This window comes from Hippocampus zosterae, chromosome 3 (genome assembly GCF_025434085.1).
Source record: "Hippocampus zosterae strain Florida chromosome 3, ASM2543408v3, whole genome shotgun sequence".
NCBI lineage: Eukaryota > Metazoa > Chordata > Actinopteri > Syngnathiformes > Syngnathidae > Hippocampus > Hippocampus zosterae.
Genome location: NC_067453.1, coordinates 25,588,117 through 25,612,934, shown reverse-complemented (window position 1 = coordinate 25,612,934; position 24,818 = coordinate 25,588,117). Strand labels below are relative to the sequence as shown.

The following is a 24,818-nucleotide window of genomic DNA, read 5'->3' as shown; positions in this document are numbered from 1 at the left end:
TCCCCACGGTGATGGATCTCTTCCTGTGATTGAATTACAGTGTAAAAAGCAAGGAAAGTCCCCCTGCCCCCCGGAACCTCCCATGGACTTGATTTCACAGGCCTCCACGATTACTTTGGATTTCATGGGCTGCTCATCACACTGACACTAAAATGCAGAGCGAGTAGGATTGGATTGTCCCCCCCGCCCCACACCCCTGTCACCGCCCCACCTGCTCCCCTTAACGTCCCCTCCTCCCTCGCCATTCTTTTGATTGCATCCAGTGGTCAATTAGTTCCTCGCCGAGTGACTCAAGTTGCTCCCGCTGAGCCGTGGTCATGAGCCGGGCTGAGGTGACAGAATTACTATCAAGTGCCACCGCCCGTGTGTGTGTGTGTGTGTGTGTGTGTGTGTGTGTGTGTGTGTGTGTGTGTGTGTGTGTGTGTGTGTGTGTGCGTGTGTGTGTGTGTGTTTCAGAGAGAGAGAGAGCAAGAACAAAAGTATAGTTACCATGACAACCACAACTTAACTGCAGAACTGTGTGCGTGCCTGTGCGTGCATGTGACTTTCGTGTGGGAGGCCACGTGATACCCAGTTGGGCAAGTTTGACCCTTTTCCTGGAGAGTAATTGGAATTCAGTAATTGGAATTCACGATTCAAATCCTGAGCATTGTACTTTTTAAACTCGAAACTTAGCAAGACAACAATGCTAAAACAACACTTATGAAGCAGCCATATAGGTGCCCTGCCCTTAGTCTCCACTTCGCTGCAGCGGTCCATTTTCTTGCAACCCACATTCTTCACTTATTGCACCCTGTTATCTCCCTCCCCCAGTATCTCGTATGCTGCAGTGGGCCATCCTCCTTGCAAACAGGAAATTACAAAGGCTGAACTACATTTTGAACATTTGTAAAAGGGCCTACTTCCCATTGAACTTATTATTATAATATACAGTATCTATATATTTTTATTACAAGTAGTGGATTTCACATTCACAATAAAAATAGCCCCATTGCCCATCGTTATTTTATTTCTATATCTTTTTGAAAGAATTGCTCTTGTCAAGATGACCTTATATCCTACGCTTAACTCGTTTTTGTGTACGCGAGGCCATGTTTGAATCTCCGTGTGTGTTTGAGACTTCCTTGTGTCTTGTTGCCAGACATTGCAAGTGCTGGTGCACGGCGAGGGCCCCGATGTGACGCCCGTCAAGGTTCTGAGCTGCGACACCATATCGCAGGTGAAGGAGAAAATCATCGAGCAGGTGTACAGGAACCTGCCGTACTCGGCACGGCCCAAGGTGGACAGCGTCACGCTGGGTGAGTCAAGAGTTGAAAGTCGGATGGCACTGAGGTTTCGCAATTTCAATTAATTAAACGCGAGGAGGGGGGTGCGGGGGGGGGCGGGGCAGCCACGAAGCATGGCCATCATTTTTCAATGTTAGCAGAACTCGTTCAGCAGTTTCATGTCACTTTAAAGAATAGTCATCAAAGGGCTCAGAAAAGCTAAATAGAGCGACAACGTCACTTAGCTGCTCATATGTCTCTTTTAAAGTTACGGCTGATCGTTTTTTTCCTCCGTCCAAACGCAGTGTAACCTCAAAAGGGGCACAGTGCTTTTTCTTCGGCTTTTTTTTCCAGCCACCGCATAAGGCAACCAAATTATGTTAGCGAGAGGAAGTTTGATGTAAACAACCGATCTAGAAAAGTCACTATCCGTGAAATAGGAAAGCATCTGCCAGCTTGGTGCTAATTCCTTCAATATCCTTTTCATTCAATTTGTTAGTTTCAAATTCCTCCTTTCAATAAATATGTTAGTTTTACCAGGCAGATGCTAGCTGATGCAAGCAACATGTAGCTTAAATCATGGCTAATGACCAGAGAAGACAACCATGAGCATGTTTGCTGCACTGAAAACTAAAGGGCGAGTAGTTTTTCTTTGATGTTAGTTTTAAACTGCAGTGTCACCTCTACTTACGAACGTCTCTTCATACAAAATGTTCAAGTTGCGAAACACCTCAACAGGAAAATATCGCCTCTTGTTACGAAAAAAAATTCAAAAGATATGAAAGGTAAAAATACTGTATGGGCTGCCACTCCCAGCTCCGAGTTTCCTGAAGGCAACATACTTCTAGCTGCTCTGCCATTGGCTACTACCGAGCATCATCCTGGCATCCCATTGGCTAAGAAGCACTTCAACCGTATGTGTCTACGTGTGGACATAGAGAAACAGATAAGCTATGTTTCGATGCAGCGTCCTCGTCATTCGCCCCTCGGGCCACGAGGCATTCCGATAGTTTAACATAAATGCGAATCACCCAGAAAAAGTGTTCACCAGTCGGGCGATCGCTCACTATGCTGATGTTTGTTTGCCTTGGACATTTTCGAAGGATTGTTGCCGACATAAGCAAACGTCCTTGGATCAGTTCTTTACAAAACACCGGGCAAAAACCACTTCTGAGAGAGAACATAAACTAAAGTGGGCAAAAACCGATGAGGATGCAGTTAAAAGCTTAATGACCATGATTTTTATTCTTTATTCTTTTTTTAATTACATTATGCACAATAAGTAGAGGTACCACTGTATTACTTTTAAACTTGTCTGACAGTTAGGAATTACAGTTGCTTCCTTTTGAAAATGCGTTTTGAAATCAAGATCAGCGTAAAGGAAAAGCTTTTATTCGCTAAACAAAGTTCTGAAGTTGCAAATCTAGGGGGAGCCAACTTCAAAAGCTCAAATCTCCACAGACATTTTTGCCACATCAAAGACAGCCCCACGCCCCTCCTCCCCACTCCCACCCCAATTCTCACGCGCGAGGCCGATCTCATTCCGTTCTGCGTTTCAGATAAGTGCAGATCTGTCGCCTTTCGTAGCGCATTGGGACGATAACCCTCTCATGTGGCGCTAATTGTAAATGAGCCACGACGGCGCCCTCACCCAGGTCTGCGCGGCGGTTTAATCTCATCTCCATTCAAAAGTGTGGAGCTGCCAATCAGCTTTTGGAATTACTTTTCGAAAAATTCTGACAAAGTCAGCTATCTGCTCTGCACACAGCCACAGATTGGATATAAATATATTAATATACATGTATGTATTTCTTTTCGTTTTCGGCTGGTTTTGAGAACTTTGCTTCTTGTATGGGGCCTTGACTGTACTGTACGTGTGGGGTCATGTGACTGCCTGGTTGATGGCTGGTTAGTACCCATCTGTGGTGGTGAGCTGTTCTTCTTCTCTCCACAGAGTGGCGCCCGGGCTCCACGGGACAAATTCTGTCCGATCTGGATTTAACGTCCCAGAAAGAGGGTCGATGGAAACGCGTCAACACGCTGGCTCACTACAACGTACGTAATGGTCGTATTTGACGCTTCGCGTTTGCTTTTTCATCGTCGATCAAAACCAAGCAAGACTGTAAAAAATCGTAATGTGACCAAAAAAGTAACAACAAAACATCTTCACATGAGGCCGATCAAGATCATCAGCTAACATACTAGCTTAAGCGACTTTGCTCTTATCATAATATCCATCCATCTATCCGTCCATTTTCTGATCCGCTTTTTCTCACACGGCTCGCTGGAGCCTATCAGGGGACACCCTGAACCGGTTGCCAGCCAATCACAGGGCACACAGTCGCCAGTGCAGACAATTTAGAGTGTTCAATCAGCCTGCCCTGCATGTTTTTGGAATGTGGGAGGAGACCGGTCTACCCAGAGAAAACCCACACAGGCACGGGGAGTCCATGCAAACTCCACACAGGGAGGCCGTAGCCGGAATCGAACCCACGACCTCTGCACTGTGATGCCACTTCTAGTAATATTACAACTAAATTCTCCTGACTTTACGAGTACTTGGACCACGAAGTGGTTGTGCTTCACGCTCGATTCAGTGCACGCCAGTTTACCTACTGCCATGGCTGTTTACTATTCACACTGAAAAGTACACACCATAAAAAGCGAGAAAAACGCTGCGGTCCCTCCTGAGCAGCATCAAGCCTCAAGCAGTGACAGAAGCCCTCTAAATCTTCCTTTCACCGCATTGACCCTGCGAAAACAAAGGTCAGCCGCAAATATCCCCCTTCTGTGCCGCCTTTCATGCGATTAAATCTTCTTTCTTCTGCGGTGCCCTGCTCTCGTTAACGCTGGCATTGTCCCTTAAAAGCGGAATCCATGGCCCCTGCGTCCCGCTAATGCCGCTGTTTGTGAAGAAAATGGCCTGTAAACATGCCCAGGGGGGAAGAGCTGCTGCGGTTGTTGTGTCCACTCGCTTGTTTCGGTCCTGAAGTAGTTCGGGGGGGCCACGGAAGAGGACCTTGAGTACTCTCAGACTATTTGATTAATGCAAAAACTACCGAGCTGCTTTGCTTTAAACTTGACGAGGAGGGGCCAAAGAAAAACTCTTTATTTTCGCAGCAGTTCAGTACTTTTTTGTTGTTGTTGTTTCTCAAATTGATATGGCAATTTGATTTTCATATTGGCACCTTTTTTTGGTTAAATTTTTTGGTGTTGATTTAGGATTATTTTTTAATATTTCAAAAATTACTTGGTTTTTGCAACATTACATTTTACGACTTTCTTCTTGCAATCGAACAAGTTAATTTGTGTAACTTTTTTCTCAAAAATATTTTTGCCCCAAGTTTATGCAGTTTTTCATGTAGTATTCCAACTTTATTCTTGAACTTTGAAACTTTATTCTTATAATATTGTGACTATATGGTCATAATATTCGGACCTAATTCTAATTATGACTTCTTCTCATAATTATATATATATATATGTATATATATATATATATATTTTTTTTTTAAATACTCCTGATCAACACCTGTACATTTTTTTTCTCGTAACTTTATTCTTTCCAACTTTTTTTTGTAATGTTACAACTTCATCATTATAGTGCGATCCAATTCGCATAATTTTGAGAAAAAATCCTCCCTTTTTTTTCTTGGAATTTTTTTTTTTGTGCTTGTTTCACTCATACTATTCCCTTCTCTTATGATTTGACTTTTGTCTAGATTTTGTTTTATTTTCCCCAAATTCGACAATTTTACTCACGTTAAACTTTTTGTTACGGCATGCTTTTTTTTCCTCACAAAACAATTTTGATCTTAATAATAATAGTGCAAAAACAAAACAAATCACGCACCACACTATTGTTGAAAAAAGTCATTGTACGTAACACCTTCCTCCACTCTATTTTTAGTCTTTTTTTTTTCCTGATGGTTGTCTTGTCTGATTTCGTATCCTGTCCATTGGCCTTGATGGAAGTCTTTTCTGAGTTGTTGTTTATTTGTTGTTGGCATTGCATTGCAGGTCCGCGACAACGCCACCTTAGTCCTGTCTCGAGTGCTCCATACTCAGCAGAACTACGACCAGAACCAGGAAAACCACGAGGAGCGTAAGTGCTTTCCAAAGGATGACATTTCCTCCAGGCCTTCACCCATATCCCCCGTTCTCATTTAGCATGCTAATTCATGTTTTATTTCGAGCCACACTTTTTTGGATTACTTTCAAATGAGAAACACTTTCTTTTCATGTGCATTTCATAAAAGCGTGTGTCTTTGATGTCCCGAGCACGTTCATTCAAATGCGGCCGAGTGCCAACAAACGCCGGTTGAGATTCTTCAGCGAGTAACGATTCAACGTGTTGTTTCAGGGAACGCTCTGCTGGAAGACGACAAGGTGTTTCACCTTGTGAGGCCCACTGATGAACTAGATGAGATCAAGTCCAAGCGGGGCAGCATTAAGGACAAGTCCATGACCAAAGCCATCACCGAGATTTATCTCACTCGACTGCTTTCTGTCAAGGTGCACATTTCTTTCTCTTCTTGGCAATTTATTTCACTTTGACACCTCTGTATTACCCCCGTCCCCCCCCCAAAAAAGTTGTTTGATCTGACCTCATTTGTGCTAACTGACTTCGTTTCAGTAACTCTTTTTCTTGCAATATCTACTCTTTGATTTTTATCGTAATATTACGACTTCATTCTTATCTAAGTGCAACATTATTCTCATAGTCTCACAACTTAAAAGAAAAAAAAATACCGTGGTGCCTTGACAGCGGAGTCTGAAGTAATTCCATGACCGTATTTGTAACTCAAATCACACGTATACATTAATTTGAATTGAAATTACATAAAACCGTTCCGGACGCACAGAAATGTTTTTGGAACAATATTTTACTGCATGGAAACAGTAGTAAGTAATAATTCTATACTCAAATAGAAAGCAACAAAATAAAATGTTCTGCATTATTGGTACTTCTTTCCTGTTAGTCTTTACATGAAGTTTTTTTTTTTTTTTTTTTTAATGAAGTGCAATGCGATGTGAGCAGTGCAGTATTATTCTCCCTGATAAAAAGGTGACCCCCCCCCCAAAAAAAATGTCTGTGATTCTGATTAGTGGCAATCCCATTCAACTCAGTGGGGATCACGATTGTAGGTAGTTATGAGTAAGCGCGATCACAGAATGAAGTCAACTCTCAAATCCAGCCACGGTGTCACATTTTTGCTTATTTTTTATATTCATCTTCCCATTAGCCTCCATCTGCCATTGTTATTTCTGCCTCTTTTCCGCAAATTACTTTTCATCACACTTTAGATTTGCCTTACCAGTCGATTTGTTGCTTTGGCAGCTTCCAAATGGGTTGTCACAGGGGTGGATTATTTTGGTTGTTGCCATTAAGCCCAAGCAAATACTCAAATAGTTTCACGTCTGCATACGTGGAATGCAGATGTTTTCCCGTCTGCATTCCAATGTTGCCAGCGCTTCCCTGACTCATTGGGTGTCGTCGTTTCTTCTAGGGAACGTTGCAGCAGTTTGTGGACGATTTCTTCCGCAGTGTGCTGTGCAGTGGGGCGGTGGTGCCGCCAGCGGTCAAATACTTTTTTGACTTCTTGGACGAGCAGGCGCAAAAGCACAACAACGTGGACGATGAGACCATCCATATCTGGAAGACCAACAGGTAAGATTGGGTGAAAAAGCTGGACCTTTGTGCATTTGGATAACTTGTTTTTTGCCCTCAGGCCAAAGCGGTGTTGAATGTCAAAATATTGCTTTGGCGCCATCTGGTGGCTAGAAACTATATTGACTGAATAGAAAATGTCTGCTGACATCTTGTAGGAACTATATCAGAAACATTTTTGTGAGTGGCCATTAATTATGTGTGGCATTTTACATTTTGTTATATTCCAAAATCCCCCCCAACTCCCCCACCCCCCACCTCCCACCATAATAGAATTACTTTTATTTTCCACACAATCGTGCAACCTTCGTCTGCTCAGTGCACGACGTTCCTCTTGTTGTGTTACGAAAAGATTCTCTATAATATTACTTTTTATCGTAATATTGTGATTTGGGACTTTTTTTCAAATTTATTATTTAATTTATGTATTTAATTTATTTAATTATTTTTACATTTATTATTTAATTGTAATGTAGGACTTTGTTCTCATAACGTTATTTTGATAACTTTATTCTTGTAGCCTCATTAGTTAACGTAAGTTACAAAATCGGTTCTCATAGTCTTATAATTTTTTTTAAATAAAAAATTCTTCATGTTCCTGTAATATTATGATTTTTTTTCATATAATATTGAAAGCTTGAATCTCTTGTCTATTTTTTTTTCTTGTAAAGTTATGATTTGGTTTTCCGGGTTTCCCAATTTTTTTCTCGTGTCATTTTGGACTTCATTCGAGTAAAATGTCAACTTTCTTGTTGTAGCAAACTGATTCTTGACACGTTGTTCTCTTAATGTTCCAACTTTCCTCCCGTAATATGGTGACTCTTTTCTTGAATAACATTTTAGTTTTTGAAACAAGTCCGGCAGGAAAATATTTTACCCGACTACCTTTGAAAACCGGTGTTCTCGAATAACCTCCATCGATTCCTGTGCACGGCATTCAAACTTTGAACATCAGCCTCAAATTTCCCCAGCACTTGAGCGCGCACGGCGAGGTATCTAATCCACAACAATGTTTCCAGTATTCGCAACTAACTCTCCCCAAGAAACAAAAGTTGATTATCCAAGAAAGAGATGCCTTCAAATGCAAAAATGCGCCTCAGTGCCTTTTCGCATTTGCAATCCCGCCGTTCCCGTGTGACGCTCCCGCGCATAAATTAGTGTCACGCCCGGCGCAGTCTGGGGCGCCCCAGACAACGTGTTGCATGTCGAAGTATGTGATTGACGCAAGGCTGAGAGGGAGGGAAAGAGAAGAGCGCACCCATGCAAGGACGAGCGATGAGCGATTTAATTACTCGCCGCCGCACACTCGGCATCCAGCCGTCATGTTTATCAAATCAATGCGGGGCCACGTATTAAATATGAATGTGTGTACGAGGCAGAACAACAAACAAACATGGTAATTGTGTCCCAAGCTAATTTAATAGTGGGATTGTTGCAACAGTGTTATTTTTATGCTGGTGTTGTACACCCTCCTGAGGGTTTTTTTTTGGGAGGGGGGGGTACCCGGTGTGTGTTTTATTTTACACTCTGCGCCTTTCATGTCTCACTTGGGCGGGCACACGCTCAGATCAGGGAATTTTTTTTTTTTAATATATATACATGCTTATTTTGGAAAAGAATGAGGCGGGTGTTTTCTGTTCAGATGGGAAATCAGTTAGCGTAGTCGAGCATTGTGCAGTGTGCCGTCTGTGCTCTTCAAAGTTGGTGTAGGACTTCTAAAGGTCAGACTTTGGCGAAGCCCCCGACAAGCATGGCTGGGCTGTTGCTCGGCTCACATCCCTTTTGTTTGCCTTTTGGAGCACTTGTGTTTGGCTTTTGGATTGTGAGACGGCGTTAAAACCTTCCACTGAATTATTCATGATTAACAGTTGACTTAAAGGAAATGCTATTGATTCTTCTTCAACGTGCCTTAATGCCTTCCGATGTGTTCAACGGTTACGTCCATTTTTTTTAATCCAAAAGGAGATTGTTAGCTTATCCAAGATCTGGATTTCTGAGCCAATCTGTGACTTCAAAAATTAAAAATCGGCGATCCGATCATGACTAATCTATCCACTTTATTAAATTAACTTGTTCTTTTACTCAGCAGGTGACCCCCGCTATTGGAACCAGCCTGACCCCTAAAAATTGGCCCAAAAATGCTGATAAACATTCAATACATGGAACATGTGGAGGAACTTGACACACATTCATTCATTCATTCATTCATCTTCCTAACCGCTTGATCCTCACTAGGGTCGCGGGGGGTACTGGAGCCTATCCCAGCTGTCTTTGGGCAGTAGGCGGGGGACACTCTGAATCGGTTGCCAGCCAATCGCAGGGCACACAGAGACGAACAACCATCCGCACTCACACTCACACCTAGGGACAATTTAGAGTGTTCAATCAGCCTGCCACGCTGATTTTTGGAATGTGGGAGGAAACCGGAGCACCCGGAGAAAACCCACGCAGGCCCGGGGAGAACATGCAAACTCCACACAGGGAGGCCGGAGCTGGAATCGAACCCGGCACCTCTGCACTGTGAAGCCGACGTGCTAACCACTGGACTACCGGGCCGCCCGGAACTTGACACACACCAATATTTTAAAACAGTGGGGAGGTGGGGGGGGGGGAATCGTATTGTATTGTATCTGCTAAGAACCCTCAAGATTCTTCACGATGGCATCACGTGATGTTCCTGGAGTGAAGAAGATTGTATTAGTGGGTGCTCCTGTATAATAGTGCCTCCTCATGAGAGTGTTTTGGACAGTGTTTTTCCTATGGGTGCTTAAAAGTGGCTCCAGATTTTCACCCAGAGCAGTTGATCATGTCTTGGGCTAGAAACTCAATGTGGTCGTTCTCATTGTTACATAACGGTACATAAAGACTCATTGACAGGCACATTTTAGGGAAGATGGGAAGCCCATTTCCCTTCATATGTTTGTTTTGACAAAAACGCTCAGTCGGCTTTGCCATGTATTTCTTTGCAGCCTGCCTCTGCGCTTCTGGGTGAACATCCTCAAGAACCCCCACTTCATCTTCGACGTCCACGTGTCGGAAGTGGTGGACGCCTCGCTCTCCGTTATCGCACAGACCTTCATGGACGCCTGCACCAAGACCGAGCACAAACTCAGTCGGGTAAGTGAAACCACAGTTTTGGCATCTTCCCCCCCCCCCCCCCCATTTTAGAATTGCAGTTATTAATAATTTAAGATGTCATTCAAACCCACTTTAAATATCATTTAAAACTCATCTCACAACAAATCTAATAATTTAATTTGGGAAAATGTATATATTTTTGACCAAGACTCACCATCACAACAACCCAGGCTAAACCTGGCCCCTCCCCAACATACAAAAGTTGTCTTTCAGTTGAGACATCACTTCCACATACCTCCTTGATGCCAATTTCTGTTTAGACAAGACTTTGGCTTCATCTTATGGCCACTTGCGTGTCAAAAAAACGGCACATCAACCACAAATTACAGATCACGGATGAATGACATTACAGTTTAATTTCAGCAGGGAAACAAAAATGATTTAAGATCCCATTTATGGCTTTTTTTCCGAGTTGTGTACCTTGTCATGGAACAAATTTGAATTTGTAAATCGAGGCACCTCCGTATTAATTAAGTATTTGTTGTTTTTGCGGACAGGACTCCCCGAGTAACAAACTTCTCTATGCAAAGGAGATCTCGACCTACAAGAAGATGGTGGATGAGTAAGCGCCGTCAGCAATTTCCTCTCGCAGAAGTTGTCGTGTCTTTCACAATCTGAGCGCCGTGTGTGTATGTGTGCATCAGTTATTACAAGGGCATCAGACAGATGGTCCCCGTCAGCGACCAGGACATGAACACTCATCTGGCAGAGGTCTCGCGGGTAAGACACACATCCAGCCGGCATTTTTCCTTTGCTTACGCTGCTAATACTGCCTGGTGAAAAACACACACGTGACTTCGGCCAAGGCTAGCTCTATGACAGAGTCAGTCCTCTGTATGCCTTTAAAATCATCAAAAGACTTTTTCAGGTGTGTTTTTGCGTTAATGCTGTAAAGCAAGCATTTGCACGACAAATGGAGCTGTGGATAAAAAAAATAAAAAAAAAAGAATAATACCGTCAATGTAAATATGTACTGCTCTGTTTTTCCAAAATTAATAGAACACGTGTTATGCTTCAACTTGGTATGTTTTAATTTATTCATTCATCTTCCGAGCCGCTTGATCCTCACTCGGGTCGCGGGGGGTGCTGGAGCCTATCCCAGCTGTCTTCGGGCAGTAGGCGGGGGACACCCTGGATCAGTTGCCAGCCAATCGCAGGGCACACAGAGACGAACAACCATCCACGCTCACATTCACACCTAGGGACAATTTAGAGTGTTCAATCAGCCTGCCACGCTGATTTTTGGAATGTGGGAGGAAACCGGAGCACCCGGAGAAAACCCACGCAGGCCCGGGGAGAACATGCAAAGTCCACACAGGGAGGCCGGAGCTGGAATCGAACCCGGTACCTCTGCACTGTGAAGCCGACGTGCTAACCACTGGACTACCGGGCCGCCCTTGTTTTAATTTAATTGACTTTAAAAAACATATTTTCCAAATGGCGAACAAGCATTTACACGAATGCTGCTGTGGTTATAAAAAAATATATATATTTACGCATTGCGTTTTTGTTCAACAGATTCAATGATATGCGCTTTTAAATGTTCTTTAAAAAAATCGTTCACACGAATGCCGCCGAGGGTAAAATATATTGATTAACGTACTGCGCTCTTGTTGAACAAATTAATATAAGCGGTGTCATTTCAAAAAATATTTTCCATCATGTTATTTGTTGTATTTTTTCAATGACGTGTGCGTGTGTGTGTGTATATATATATATATATATATATATATATATATATATATATATATATATAGTATTAAAACTGTAGTGGAAAAATATGTATTTACCGGTATATGAAAGACAGACATACATACTGCTCAGTTGTTTTTTAAATGTGATTCTTTTCAAATTTGTAACATTATATTATATTACAACAGGAACAGCAAAGGTGGAAATCATGAATTTTAAAGTATTTGCACGAGATTGCAAAGTTATGTTATTATTATTACTATTATCATCATCATCATTCAACATAAACTGCATTTAGTATTTATATATTCGTATTAGAGTCTTTCAATCAAATGTCGTATTTATTATTTGCCATGGAGAAATCACCTACTTCCACTGTCTAAATCAAGTTTTCTGACTCTGAATCCCAGCGAGGCATCTCACATCCATTTTAACTGAAGTTGAATGATGTTTCCTGCGGGTTGCACCTTTTGATTGTGACTGTTTTCTTGAATTTTTCATTTTTGTTGTGTTTCAGTCTCACACAGACAAGCTGAACACACAAGTGGCTCTCCATCAGCTGTACCGGTACGCCAGCAAGTACTACGACGGGGTAAGAGGCCCAAAGGCGGTCTATTCCAGTGAACGCACCGCTGCTTGCTTTTGTTATTGCTTTTGCCGCCCACCCCCACCTCCTCTTGCTTGACATGCCTGAAGAGTGATTGCGTGCAATTTTAATTGGAATCATTTCTCTAGGATGTGAATTGGAAAATTGCTCTCGGGAAATGTTTTTTTTTTCTTGTGCTTTAAAGCGTCCATTTTATCTTGCCACTTGAGGTCACAAAAAAGGAGAAATCGACAAAAGCTAATGAAGGAATAGGATTCAAATTTAAATGAAAAAATGCGGTTTTGGGTGTTGCGTCGGACAGTGTGAAGGAAATCGGAGTGCCCGGGTGCAGAGTTGCTTTGTGGCATGTTGGAATTGATTGTTTTTATTTCTATTGTGCAAGGGGGTGAGGGAATTAACATGGATAAATGGCGTCACAAGTCATTTGTAACATTTTTAAAAAAGGAAATTTGAAGTGAGGGCGGCCCGGTAGTCCAGTGGTTAGCACGTCGGCTTCACAGTGCAGAAGTACTGGGTTCGATTCCAGCTCCGGCCTCCCTGTGTGGAGTTTGCATGTTCTCCCCGGGCCTGTGTGGGTTTTGTCCGGGTGCTCCGGTTTCCTCCCACATTCCAAAAACATGCGTGGCAGGCTGATTGAACACTCTAAATTGTCCCTAGGTGTGAGTGTGAGTACGAATGGTTGTTCGTTTCTGTGTGCCCTGCGATTGGCTGGCAACCGATTCAGGGTGTCCCCCGCCTACTGCCCGGAGACGGCTGGGATGGGCTCCAGCACCCCCCGCGACCCTAGTGAGGATCAAGCGGCTCGGAAGATGAATGAATGAATGAATTTGAAGTGAATAAATCAATTAGCTTAATGAACAACCTTTTCCACCCACTCCTTCTCCGCTTTACTCTCCTTGAACTCCAACTCTTTTGGTCCCTAACCATGCCTTCTTCTCTCCATCTCGTTCCCAGATCATCTCCTCCCTGGACGAGGACCCGGCGGCGCAGAGTAAGCAGCTGACCCTGCGGCTCCAGCAGATTGCAGCCGCCCTGGAAAACAAAGTGACTGATCTCTAACGCGCAGACGGAGACGGGCGGGATAATCGGTGGGATCCTGCCAGTGACTACAGGGGCTTATTTCTTCTTGTTTTGCGCTTGATAAATCACAGCGAGACAGGAGTGGCGTACGTTACTGCCCTGGGACGATATTCTAATAATAATAATAATGTTCTCCTGTGTGGCGTATCATTGAAATGCATACGGAGAGCAAAGAGAGTTGATGATGTGTTACACTGTCAAAAAAAAAAAAAAAAAAGGTACGCCTTAAAGCTCACTTGCCAAACCTCGAGCACGCATCTCGGGAAGCGTCGAAAGAGAGGGAAGGAAAGAAGTAAGCCCCTGTGGCAGGAGATAATCAGATGTTCAATTTCTTTTCCTTCTGAGAATCGTATGATCTATTTTTTCTATTTCTTTATCGTCTTTCAAAAAAGCTTTATAATGGAACACACACACACACAGAAAAAAAAAGTACTTTTTAAATGGATCAACTGGTGGTGCAGATAGTGTTTTTATGATTCCACGTGGTTGGAGAGTGGCTGATTTTAATGTGTGTGCGTGTGTGTGTACACGGAATGCCTAAAGTCGAGCGTGAGGGCCGAGAGGTGCCCGCTTCCTGTCAGTGGAGCCACTCACTCCCTACCCCCCCCCCCCCCACACACACACCCCCCGTCTCCCCCACTTGACAGAAGCCTGCACCCCCCACTTTGACTGAGACCAAAGGGTCCTCACACAAGGACAATGTACAGGCTGGCATGACTGACGGCTCAACAGTATATATCTATTTTTAACGTCGATTATTTTTCAAGCCGTGCGTGCTTTGTGGAAGCCACTAACAGCACAGTCTGTCTCCCTTTAGTGATCAGTGCCATGGTACATTCCACTTCAAAAACAAAGCACAGAAGAACATTTCACGTCTTTTTGTTGCCTCCCCCACTTCTTCATATTTTGGTTCAGTTTTGTTTTTGTTTGTTTTTGCTGCTATCTTTGTGTTTTCGTTCAATGAGCTACCGTCAGATCACATCAGCTTGCAAATCTCACCAGAATTTAGTCAGGTGTTAATATGGAGGGGGGGGGGGGGGAGAAAAAAAAGAAGCTTGCTCACTACTCGTCGGAAGGTCAAACAATCCAATTTGGAACTAAGCACGTCTTATCGCACATCAAATTAAAGGTCTTGCTAAAGGATTCCCACGTCTGTAATTATTTTGTCAATGCACTCTTGTGTCATGACAAAGTAACTTTTTTGTTTTCATTTGCTTGAAAAGGTCACCAAAATCCATCCATCAATACGAGCGAATCCTAACAAAATTCTGGAGAGAACAGGCTCCCTAATCATATCCGCCTCTGGTAGCAGTTGAGCAATAGAATAAGAGTAAATATGTTTATATTTGATTCGTATGATGATGTTCCTTTGTTTTTTTTTTTTTGTTTGTTTTAATGTATATCTGTTGTCCAAAATATTCATCACGCATCCTGCCTCTTGAAGCTATGTAATAGCCCTTTGCTGATTGCTGTCACTAATTTGCCAGGTACGCAGTTGCTACTCAAGTGGTACATATTGAAAAAAAATGTCCTGTATATATTGGTTACGCTTTTTCGGATTATTGTGTGAAAGCAGGGTGGGGCGAGTCGCTGTGATTTCGGCTGACGATGATCACGATGATGTCATTGAGGCCCCCACCGTTGTTGTCCGATTACCTGCCAACGGTGGAGTGTGTCGCATGTTTGGCCGTGCACACCTGACCGTGGTTGCGTGTGTGTGTACCCTGACCATTGTTGCGTATGCGACTGTTGATAATCGTGTTAGTGTGTCCCCCCAAGCCCCCCCCCCCCCCCGTTTGTGTACCAAAGGGTGCAATGAAATGGAACAGACGCAACCAATCCAAGAAAAACAGTGTACAAATGCGAAACGGGAGTCCGCTGGGTTGCCTTTTGAGCGAGGGGGGGGGGGCCGGGGCGGGGGGGGGAATAAAACAACCCCAGATTGAGCTCCTGTAAATGGAGCACAGTACAGATTTGGAAAATAAAATACAGGAATACGGGAATACATTCGTACACGACACATAGACTTTTTGTGTGCATGTACCCGATCATGGTTATGTGTAAATCTTAAAAAGGTATGACCTTGGTTGTGTGTGTACCGGATCTTTGCTGTGTGTGCACTTGACCGTGGCTGTGTGTATACCCGCCAATGAAAATGTGTACCTCACCACATATGTTGGTGCTCCTGTCTATGGTTGTGTGTAGACCTCATCATGGCTCTGCGTGTGTATACCTGACCTTGGTTGTTTCCCATGGTTGTGCGTGTACCAGACATTGGATGTATGTGCTCTCCATTATGGTTGTATATTGAATCCCAGTTCGCTTTTGTGTCTACCATACTTCTGTGTGTACCTGACGATTAATGTGTGCGTCTCCGCCCAACCATGGTTTTGCGTGCACCCTATCGTGATCACGTGTGCGTACCTCGGCCCACGGTTGGACCTGACAATGGCTGTATGTGTACCTCAGCGCTCCTGTGTACGTACCCGCCCACCATAGTTTTGTGTACACCTTACCGTGGTTGTACCTGGCAACGGATTTGTGTAGTTGTTCTTTGCACCGACCACGGTTGTGTGCGTATCTGGCACGTATGGTCATGTTGGAACCTGACCCCCGAGAATGTTAAACCCTGTCGTTGCGAGGGGAGGGCGTGCACGGACCTCAAGACTACCTAAGCCCGCCTTGCTGTCTCAGCACGCGCTGACATCCAGAACAACAGCACTTGGCCCTGCCCAACCATCGAATCCACCCACCCTCCAACCCCCTAGACTTTCAGTCTAATGGCGTCTTGGGCGGGCGTCTCTGTTGACTCCTCTCACTGGCAGAGTCGATGCAAGAAGCTTCTTACAGAGCCTTTGTTTGACCAAAAATGTGCCTTATTGAACAGGATGATACATATAATGTTTCTAAATTATTCTCTAGGTAACCTATGATGGCGATAGTGCTCTAGACACAGCAATGTATTTGGACTTGTGATATTGTGTGTGCTGTCTAAAATGCTATAGATGCCCTGCTGCAGCAGTCTGTGTGTGTGTGTGTGTGTGTGTATGTGTGTGTGTGTGTGTATGTGTGCCAATTAGGGGGTGGGAATTGCGATATTTTACCAAAAGCATCGCGATACAGCAATAATTCCTATCATGCAGTGGTTCTCAAATGTTTTCCACTTCGTAGCAACTCCATCTTGACCAAGTAGCATTTGAGACATAAACGTGCATCGAAAAGCGAGACCGAGGGTTATGCCTTTAAAGCGTCTATCGTGTTTTTGTAAGCTAGTGTCACATTATGCACAGTGTGAACAATTAATGCTGTGTTAAAAATGTAGGAAAATACAAATTAAATAAACACTGCACTTAAATAATGAATCCATGAATGTATATTGCACATAAAGGTTCAATAAAGATTAGGAATAATAATAATACATTTTATTTCTGGGCGCCTTTCTAGAAACTCAAGGATACCTTACAACAAGCAGTTAAAATCATGAATGGGCAAGTATCGATACCGGGTGTCGGCATCGGGCCAACACAGGCCTTATTTTAAGTTGTTGGGTACTCGTGGAGGCTGCCGATACTAGCCACTGATACTTAAGCCAAAAAAAAGTAATAATAATAATCCAACATTGAGTAAATCCTCAGAGGCGGTAGTGTGTGCCAGAAGTGGGCATCGTCACTCAGTTCCTGTCAACATTTCAGGCCGAAGCTACATGGGTCCGGTCCGTCCCTTGTCAGCCACAGCCAATCGGCGTCAAGAACATAATTTCTACATCACAAGCAAGCGTTGCACAAGCAGACGCGCCGACAAATAAAGAAAAATCAATAAATACAAACAACAGACACACACAGTGTGGTGATCGGTGAAATAAAAATATGTGACACGTCATTGCGGTCTGTGGGACCAAACGGTATACAACGCTGTTTTATTATTTACAATACAATACCGTATTTTTTTTTTTTGGTTACAATATTTGGCTATGTTTTAGGTATGCAGCACATTCGTGTGAGGTGCTTACCCGTCAATCTGTTCTCGACGCCATTTGGCTGACTCGGACCGAGTGGGTGGGCGTGAAATATTGATGAAAGTTCTTTGACGGACTAACACACTGACAAATGCCCACCTCTGGTTGGCGCTATATTGCGACAGTTTGACACATCGACGATTCATCCTCTGCGTCAGAAAGAAAGGTCTTTGATCGCAATGTTTGGTCAGAATTGTAAAAATCAAAAGTACTAGTGGTATCGGTTCACAATGTCGTACTGGTATCAGTCTGATAAAATTGGCATAAAGTTGTTCCACAATTAAACGTTACGTACTGGAAGTGTTTGTGATTCTTTGTCGTACTACCAGGAGCCCGCGTGCCCATACTTTGAGAATCACTGCGATCTTGAAAGAAAACCATCTTCGGTTACATAATCGTATCTATGTAAGATAGGTCTTTTTGACTGTATATACCCAACTGATATCGGACAGTAACTGTATCGCCATTGAATGCTGGTATTGATACTGCTTCCCACCCCGACTGCCAATAGGCTGAATACATTTCATCGTGATTTTTTGGGGCGGGGGCGGATGGTTGCAGTGTTGATATGTGTGTGTGTTTCTTTTGGGTATCTGTGGTGCGAGCTTTGTAGTCCCCAAAAAGCCAATTTTGAATTTTTCCCGTTCAAAGGTTTATAACAAGGCTAAATAACTGAAAACAAGTATGGGTACAAGGGGCGGGTTTTCTTCTGTAGACTTCTGAGTAGAGTGCAAAATTGTTGCAGTGGTGTTTATTTTCCACCTTGTGTTTTCTCGGCTACTCCACAGTGTGTGCGATCAATGACTTATACCTATACTCGACAAATGATCTTTCTTACTGCTGTGCAGTTATTATTTTTATGATTTCTCGTTTCCTATACTGTATCAATCTTTGTAAAACATGTTGAAATACTGTATTCTGACTGTATACTCCTATGCATTGAGTCCAAGGAAAAAAAAAAAGACATGAAAAAAAAAGCTGTCGTGTTGGCTCCTTTTTTTTTTTTTTTTTTTAAATCCAATTGAATGTGTTCGTATTGTGAATGACGTGCTGCAGTCTCAGCTGCTTCTGGGTTTGTATCTGATCTGCTTGTGTTAATTTAATTGAACCAGTGCAGCATCGTGTGTGCGCACAAATGTGTGTGTGTGTGTGTGTGTGTGGATGGAGCTCTTACAGCCAGATTTCATCACGCGCTCCTGTGTGAATAAACTTGGAGGCCAATATGCCCTTCATATCGCCCTGTGTTTCTTTTCACTTTTCCAATAGTGATTGGCTTCAATTGGAAGTCTCTCCGCCCATGCATATTGCATGATTTACAATCACCTTGGGCTGCCGGCTCGTATTCGTCACGCAGCCAATTTCTTTTTGAACTGTACTGGTATTTATACAGTTCATTCCGACGCCTCACCTTCTCGCGACAGCCAGCTCACACAACCTGGGCATGCAGAAATAATAAGTTAACTTGAGGATGATTTGATTCCGTTCGAAAGAGTGACCCTATGATTGGAGCAGAACCCCTATTTTATATACAAAGATGTGCAACAGGCATCCCGCGGGCCGTTTGAGGCCCATGCCGGCCATCTCAGTGGCCCGCGTGATGAATCTAGGTAAATAAAATATTTTTTTTAATGTACAAATCCAATGATAGATGTGGATTTCCAGTAATTGTGGCGCAGTACATATTTATTTATTCATATTTGTATTTCTTTGTAGCTGTCTACACATGTATGTACATGTTATACTGTAATGAATATAGATGATTCATGTTCGAGTAATTGACTAATAATGGGAAATATCCATGTAAAAAAAATTAAAATCTAATTTAGCCTTTTTTTGGCAGTAGGTTGTGGGGTGGGGGGGGGGGGGGGGTCGCTGTCTTGGTTTTATGTGTGAAAATGTCTCCCAGGTTGATACAGCCAAGATCGAGGTATTTTCAAAATGTTGACTATTTTATACATTGTGGGCCGTAATAATAAAGACAATTAAGAGATCAATACACGAATTTTAAGTGTTAAACAATTCAATACACAAATTTAAGTCCAAAGAAAATGACATCTGAACAAGATTTATTTTGAAAAGAATGTACAGACAACATTTACAACCAAAAGATGTAAAGACATTCAAAAGCCAAGGGAAGAAACTGAAAGTAGCTTTCTGAAACTACTTAAAACCCATCAATTTTTTAAAAATCCATAAATGACATTATTATAAGAAATGGGAAAAGGGTATAGTATTTTTTTAACCTGGATTTCTAAGCATTTATACTTGGGGCTGACTTCATTTTCGTTGGCAACTTATTCCATACAGCACAACAGCTCAATGCTGCTTCACCATTTTGCACCAACCTGAGCTCTGCTCGTTTTTCTATTCTGCTTTTTTTTTTTTTTTTTTTTTTTTTTAACAGAACATTCCAACTTCAATGGAATTGGGGTTTGTACAACTCTGGCATCACCAACCAGACACATAAAAAAAAAAGAAAAAAAAAAGACTTTCCTGATTATGGAGACTCTCCCACACACTGCAGGAGGCCCCTCGCATCCCCAGAGGGGCGCATATCACCATTTGAATCCCCGCTTGTTCCATTTTACAAGGCCAAGTGCTAAAACTTGACATGTTTATTTGCCTCCCACTTGTATTCCTCTCATATTTTGAGCACAGCTACCTCCAATAATATTGTCAGTCTTCATAAAGCGCGTGAGGCGGTCGAATAAAACAAAGCTTTGCAAAATGAGTACAGAATATAAATAACCACCCCGACGTCCCTGTCCTCAGTGGTGAAGGTTGACGAATGACTGCGAAAACATTAATTAGGCGCTGACAGCTAAGCACGAAATGGGAATAAAGAAAGATGAGGGGCCAAAATTGCCTCGTATTGACTGCCTAACAAGCACAAGTGGCTGCGGGCCGTGGCTGTTGCATCGGCACACTTGAAGTGGAAGTAATTCCTCTCATTGGTTGGCCGGAGCAAAACTTGTAATGAAGACTCTGCCGATTCATCCCTAACAGCCGTTTCAAAATCGCCAAAAATCTGAATTTTTTTTTCACACATTACCACGGTAAGACAAAGATAATAACATTCAGTCGCTGCCGAAGATGAAAGAAACTGGATTTAACAAAAGTACCAATTTGCCCGTCCACTTTCAAATGTCTAGTTTAAGACCCGGTACCTGGACAGGGCCCACATAATTCCAGTCACTTTCAAAGTTTTACGGTGCAAATCAGGACAATTACAGGCGGCCTCCTTCCTGCGGCGCTTCTCCATCAGCATCCAGCCTCTCCGTCTGCACGGGATTCTTGTTTACCAGCGTTCACCTCCACCTTCAAAACATTCTAATTAGACATTTCTCAGATTTTTGAGGCTACCTTTGGGGAAGAGTGAGGCAACGTGGTCTAGTTTTGATGAATAATATATAGATGCATGTTCTGAAGCTAGTTTTCTGATCAAATGAAGTGGATTTAATTTCATGACTCATCCTTTCTCAATCCACACTCGATCGGCCGAACTGTCATTACCTGTCATCGAGTATTGAGTTGTCGTTGAGTTGCGGCTAGCGGCTAGCTTACCCACTAACTGTTGCTGCTTCCCGACTTCATTACTCCGGTCCGGCTATGTTGATCAGCTGTGAGTGGCTTGCTTTCTGCTGGTTCGCTCTGTGTGTTTTCCACCACTCATTGGAAGCGCTTCACCAATATGCAGCCACTGAGCTCAAACTCAACTTTAATCCACACGGTCCACCACCGCCGCCTGCTCTGCTCCAACACCCGGACATCCTTTACGTGCCCCGGCGAAGGTGCACTCACCGGGGCTCACGCCGAAACTATCAATACGACAACTCCAGCTCCATCAGGTCGTTCTGGTCCACCGCTCGCCGCCCACGGAAGAACACCGGACGCCGTGCGGATGCCTCTGTATTGACACGCGTCCCGAGGTCGGATAGCATCGCGGTCGCTCGCAGCTGCACTGCTGTCAACGTTGGCCTATTGAACATCCGCTCCCTTACGAGCAAGGGCCAGTTCGTCCACGACCTCCTGACAGACCGTGAGTTTGACATTCTGTGTCTGACTGAGACCTGGCAGCAGCCAAATGATTATGGTACTCTTAATGAAGCTACTCCACCGGGCTTTGTTTATCACGCTGTGCCGCGCACGACTGGGAGGGGAGGCGGCCTCGCGATGATTCTGCGCGAGGATTGGAAATTTGCACCTGTAAATGTGCCTGCTTTTTTATCTTTTGAAGCGACAGTTATACAGCTCTCTGGATCAACTCCCACACTGATTGCCACTATTTACCGTCCACCAAAACCAAACAAGAATTTTATCACTGACATTACTACACTCATCACCCATCTGTATACACTATCACCAAATGTGATTCTCTTAGGAGATTTTAATATACACATGGACAATATCAATAACTCACTCACCAAAGACTTTACCTCCTGCCTGGACAGTTTTGGTTTTCAACAGTATGTCAACTTTCCCACACACAGTAAAGGACATATTCTGGACTTGATCTGCTGTATTGGATTATCACCAACAAACTGTAAAACCGATCTCCTCCCATACACAGATCATCTATTGCTTTCATTCAATGTTAACCTGTCATTTTTCAAGTCCAACCCACAACGCATTATACATTTCCGTAAAATCAAGGACATTAACCCGGACAATTTAGAATCACTTATCAACAACCTCCCCAGTACTGATTGTCTTTCTACAACAGATGAGTTTTTGACACACTACAATACAAATCTCCATAACATTCTCAATATCCTGGCCCCACTCAAAACCCGAACTGTCTCCTTCAACCAAACAGCACCCTGGTTTACCCCTACCCTCAGACAACTTAAATCAAAAGGCCGTCAACTTGAAAGATTATATAGAAAAACTGGACTCGCCATTCATAAAGAAATGTACACTACCCACTTTCTCCATTACAAGGACTCAATATCCAAAGCCAAATCTACCTTCTACTCTGGATTAATCAGTTCCAATGAAGGCAACCCCAGATCACTCTTTTCACTCATTTCTAAACTCACTAAACCTGCTGACACTCTTCCCTCACATCTCTATTCCACTGATTTTTGTAATACTCTGGCCTCATTTTTTACATCCAAAATCCAACTTATCCACCAGCAACTCACCCCTTCAGCTGCTCCTAACCCTCCTTCTCCATTCTCCCCGGTTCCTACCCACCTACTCTCTGCATTTACATCCCCATCTGTCCACCAAGTCTCCATCTTAATCCAGAAGTCCAAATCCTCTACTTGTCAACTTGACCCTCTCCCTACTGTTTTAGTCAAAGCTTCTATCCCGGCCCTCTCCCCTCTCATCACTAACATTATTCAAACTTCCCTCTCTACTGGCATTGTACCATCTCATCTCAAAACTGCTGCTGTCACTCCCATACTGAAGAAACCTGGCTCTGATCCCTGCGACTTGAACAACTTTCGTCCCATATCAAACCTTCCGTTCATCTCCAAACTTCTAGAGAAAACAGTAGCTGCTCAACTTCACACCCATCTTTCCTCCAATAAGCTCTACGAACAATTTCAATCTGGCTTCCGTCCCCTCCATAGTACCGAAACTGCCCTCCTCAAAATATGCAATGACCTTCTTCTCTCTGCTGACTCCGGTTCACTCGCCATCCTCCTCCTGCTTGACCTCAGTGCAGCCTTTGACACCATCTCTCACTCCATCCTCCTCGACAGACTCTCCTCCATTGGCATCACCAGCATCCCCCTCTCCTGGTTCCGCTCCTATCTTTCTGACCGCACCCAGTTTATCCAGCTCAAACGTTTTAGATCTCACCCCTTTCCCCTCACTTCAGGTGTTCCTCAGGGTTCTGTCCTCGGCCCATTGCTATTTCTAATCTATCTTCTTCCCCTTGGTAATATCTTCAGGAAACACCACATTCATTTTCATTGCTACGCGGATGACACCCAGCTCTACATCTCTACCAAACCTAATACCATACTTCCACCATCCTCCCTAACCAACTGCCTGCAGGAATTAAAATCTTGGTTCACCTCAAATTTCCTCAAACTGAATAGCAATAAAACTGAATTCCTCCTTATAGGCACTAAATCCAATCTAAACAAAATAAACAACTTCTCCATTCCCTTCGAAAGCTCTTCCATCTCCCCCTCCCCTCAGGTCAAGAGTCTGGGTGTCATCCTTGATAGCACCCTCTCCTTCACCACACATATCAACCACATCACTCGTTCTGCATATTATCATCTTCGAAACATCCACCGGCTCCGCTCTTCTCTCACTCCTCAGTCCACTGCTATACTTGTACACACCCTCGTCACCTCGCGACTCGATTACTGTAATTCCCTTCTGTTTGGTCTCCCTCAAAAAACCCTCCATAAGCTTCAGCTGGTCCAAAATTCAGCCGCCCGCATTATCACACTCACACCATACATAAACCATATTACACCCGTCCTTCAACATCTCCACTGGCTCCCCATTCTACACCGCATTCAATATAAAATCCTGCTCCTCACATTCAAATCCATTCATGACCTAGCCCCTCCATACCTATCTGACCTCATCCATATTCCTACGCCTGTCCGCTCTCTTCGTTCCTCCTCCTCTGTCCTCCTCTCTGTCCCCCCTGCTCGCCTCGTCACCATGGGAAATAGAGCCTTCAGTCGCTCTGCTCCCCAGCTATGGAACTCACTCCCCGCTGACCTTCGTAATACAGCCTCATTAACACATTTCAAATCCCGCCTCAAAACACATCTGTTTCGACAAGCCTATTCACTCAGACCATAAAGCCATTATTTTTATTATTTTTATTTATTTATTTTTGTTGTATTTTTTCTTATCTTATTTGATGTAGTTTTTAACATTGTACTCGTGATTTTAACTGCTTGTTGTAAGGTGTCCTTGAGTTTCTAGAAAGGCGCCCACAAATAAAATGTATTATTATTATTATTAACTTGAGTCTCTCTTATATTACACATTATGTACTAAATGTTTTAAATGTATTTTTTCAAGATTTTGAATGTGTGTTATGCCTCACATTGTTTTATAAGAAACTCTCTAAAATCATTACATTGGAATTCTTAATAGAATCAAGAGTTGCCTTAAACTTAACAAAAAAAGTCATCCTAACTCAATACCCAAATTGGTTACGTGAATTCTCGTAAATTGATTTAGAAAACTGTCAACTATAGACAAAGTGTATATGTATATTTGACCAATGTTTAGTTATTACTGTTGGGTGTTTAACATAATTATTACTGTTGATTATTATGACTATTAAAAATAATTAAAACTGTTTGTTACATGTTATTTCAGCATTAAAATTGTACAACCACATTTTAATCTTGTAACCTAATT

At 43.1% G+C, this 24,818-nt stretch overlaps 2 protein-coding genes across 3 annotated transcripts in view; one reads left to right on the top strand and one right to left on the bottom strand.

Annotated features, from left to right (window-relative positions):
- Positions 1 to 14,486, top strand: part of plxnb2b (plexin b2b) — a 171,222-nt gene extending 156,736 nt beyond the window's left edge. The window contains exons 30-40 of one of the 2 annotated variants that reach the window (XR_007961676.1): positions 1,142 to 1,298; positions 3,220 to 3,320; positions 5,286 to 5,370; positions 5,629 to 5,780; positions 6,776 to 6,936; positions 9,906 to 10,053; positions 10,572 to 10,636; positions 10,719 to 10,794; positions 12,284 to 12,358; positions 13,328 to 13,649; positions 13,734 to 14,486. Coding sequence is in view for 1 of the 2 variants with exons in the window: in XM_052060665.1 (XP_051916625.1) it covers positions 1,142 to 1,298; positions 3,220 to 3,320; positions 5,286 to 5,370; positions 5,629 to 5,780; positions 6,776 to 6,936; positions 9,906 to 10,053; positions 10,572 to 10,636; positions 10,719 to 10,794; positions 12,284 to 12,358; positions 13,328 to 13,432 (1,125 nt within the window). In the remaining variant the exon portion in view is untranslated. Of the gene's footprint in view, positions 1 to 1,141; positions 1,299 to 3,219; positions 3,321 to 5,285; positions 5,371 to 5,628; positions 5,781 to 6,775; positions 6,937 to 9,905; positions 10,054 to 10,571; positions 10,637 to 10,718; positions 10,795 to 12,283; positions 12,359 to 13,327 lie in introns of both variants that reach the window. The other variant, XM_052060665.1, reaches the window with a different exon arrangement.
- LOC127597570 (SRSF protein kinase 2-like) overlaps positions 1 to 24,818 on the bottom strand; it is a 446,193-nt gene that overhangs the window by 346,901 nt on the left and 74,474 nt on the right. The window lies entirely within an intron of this gene.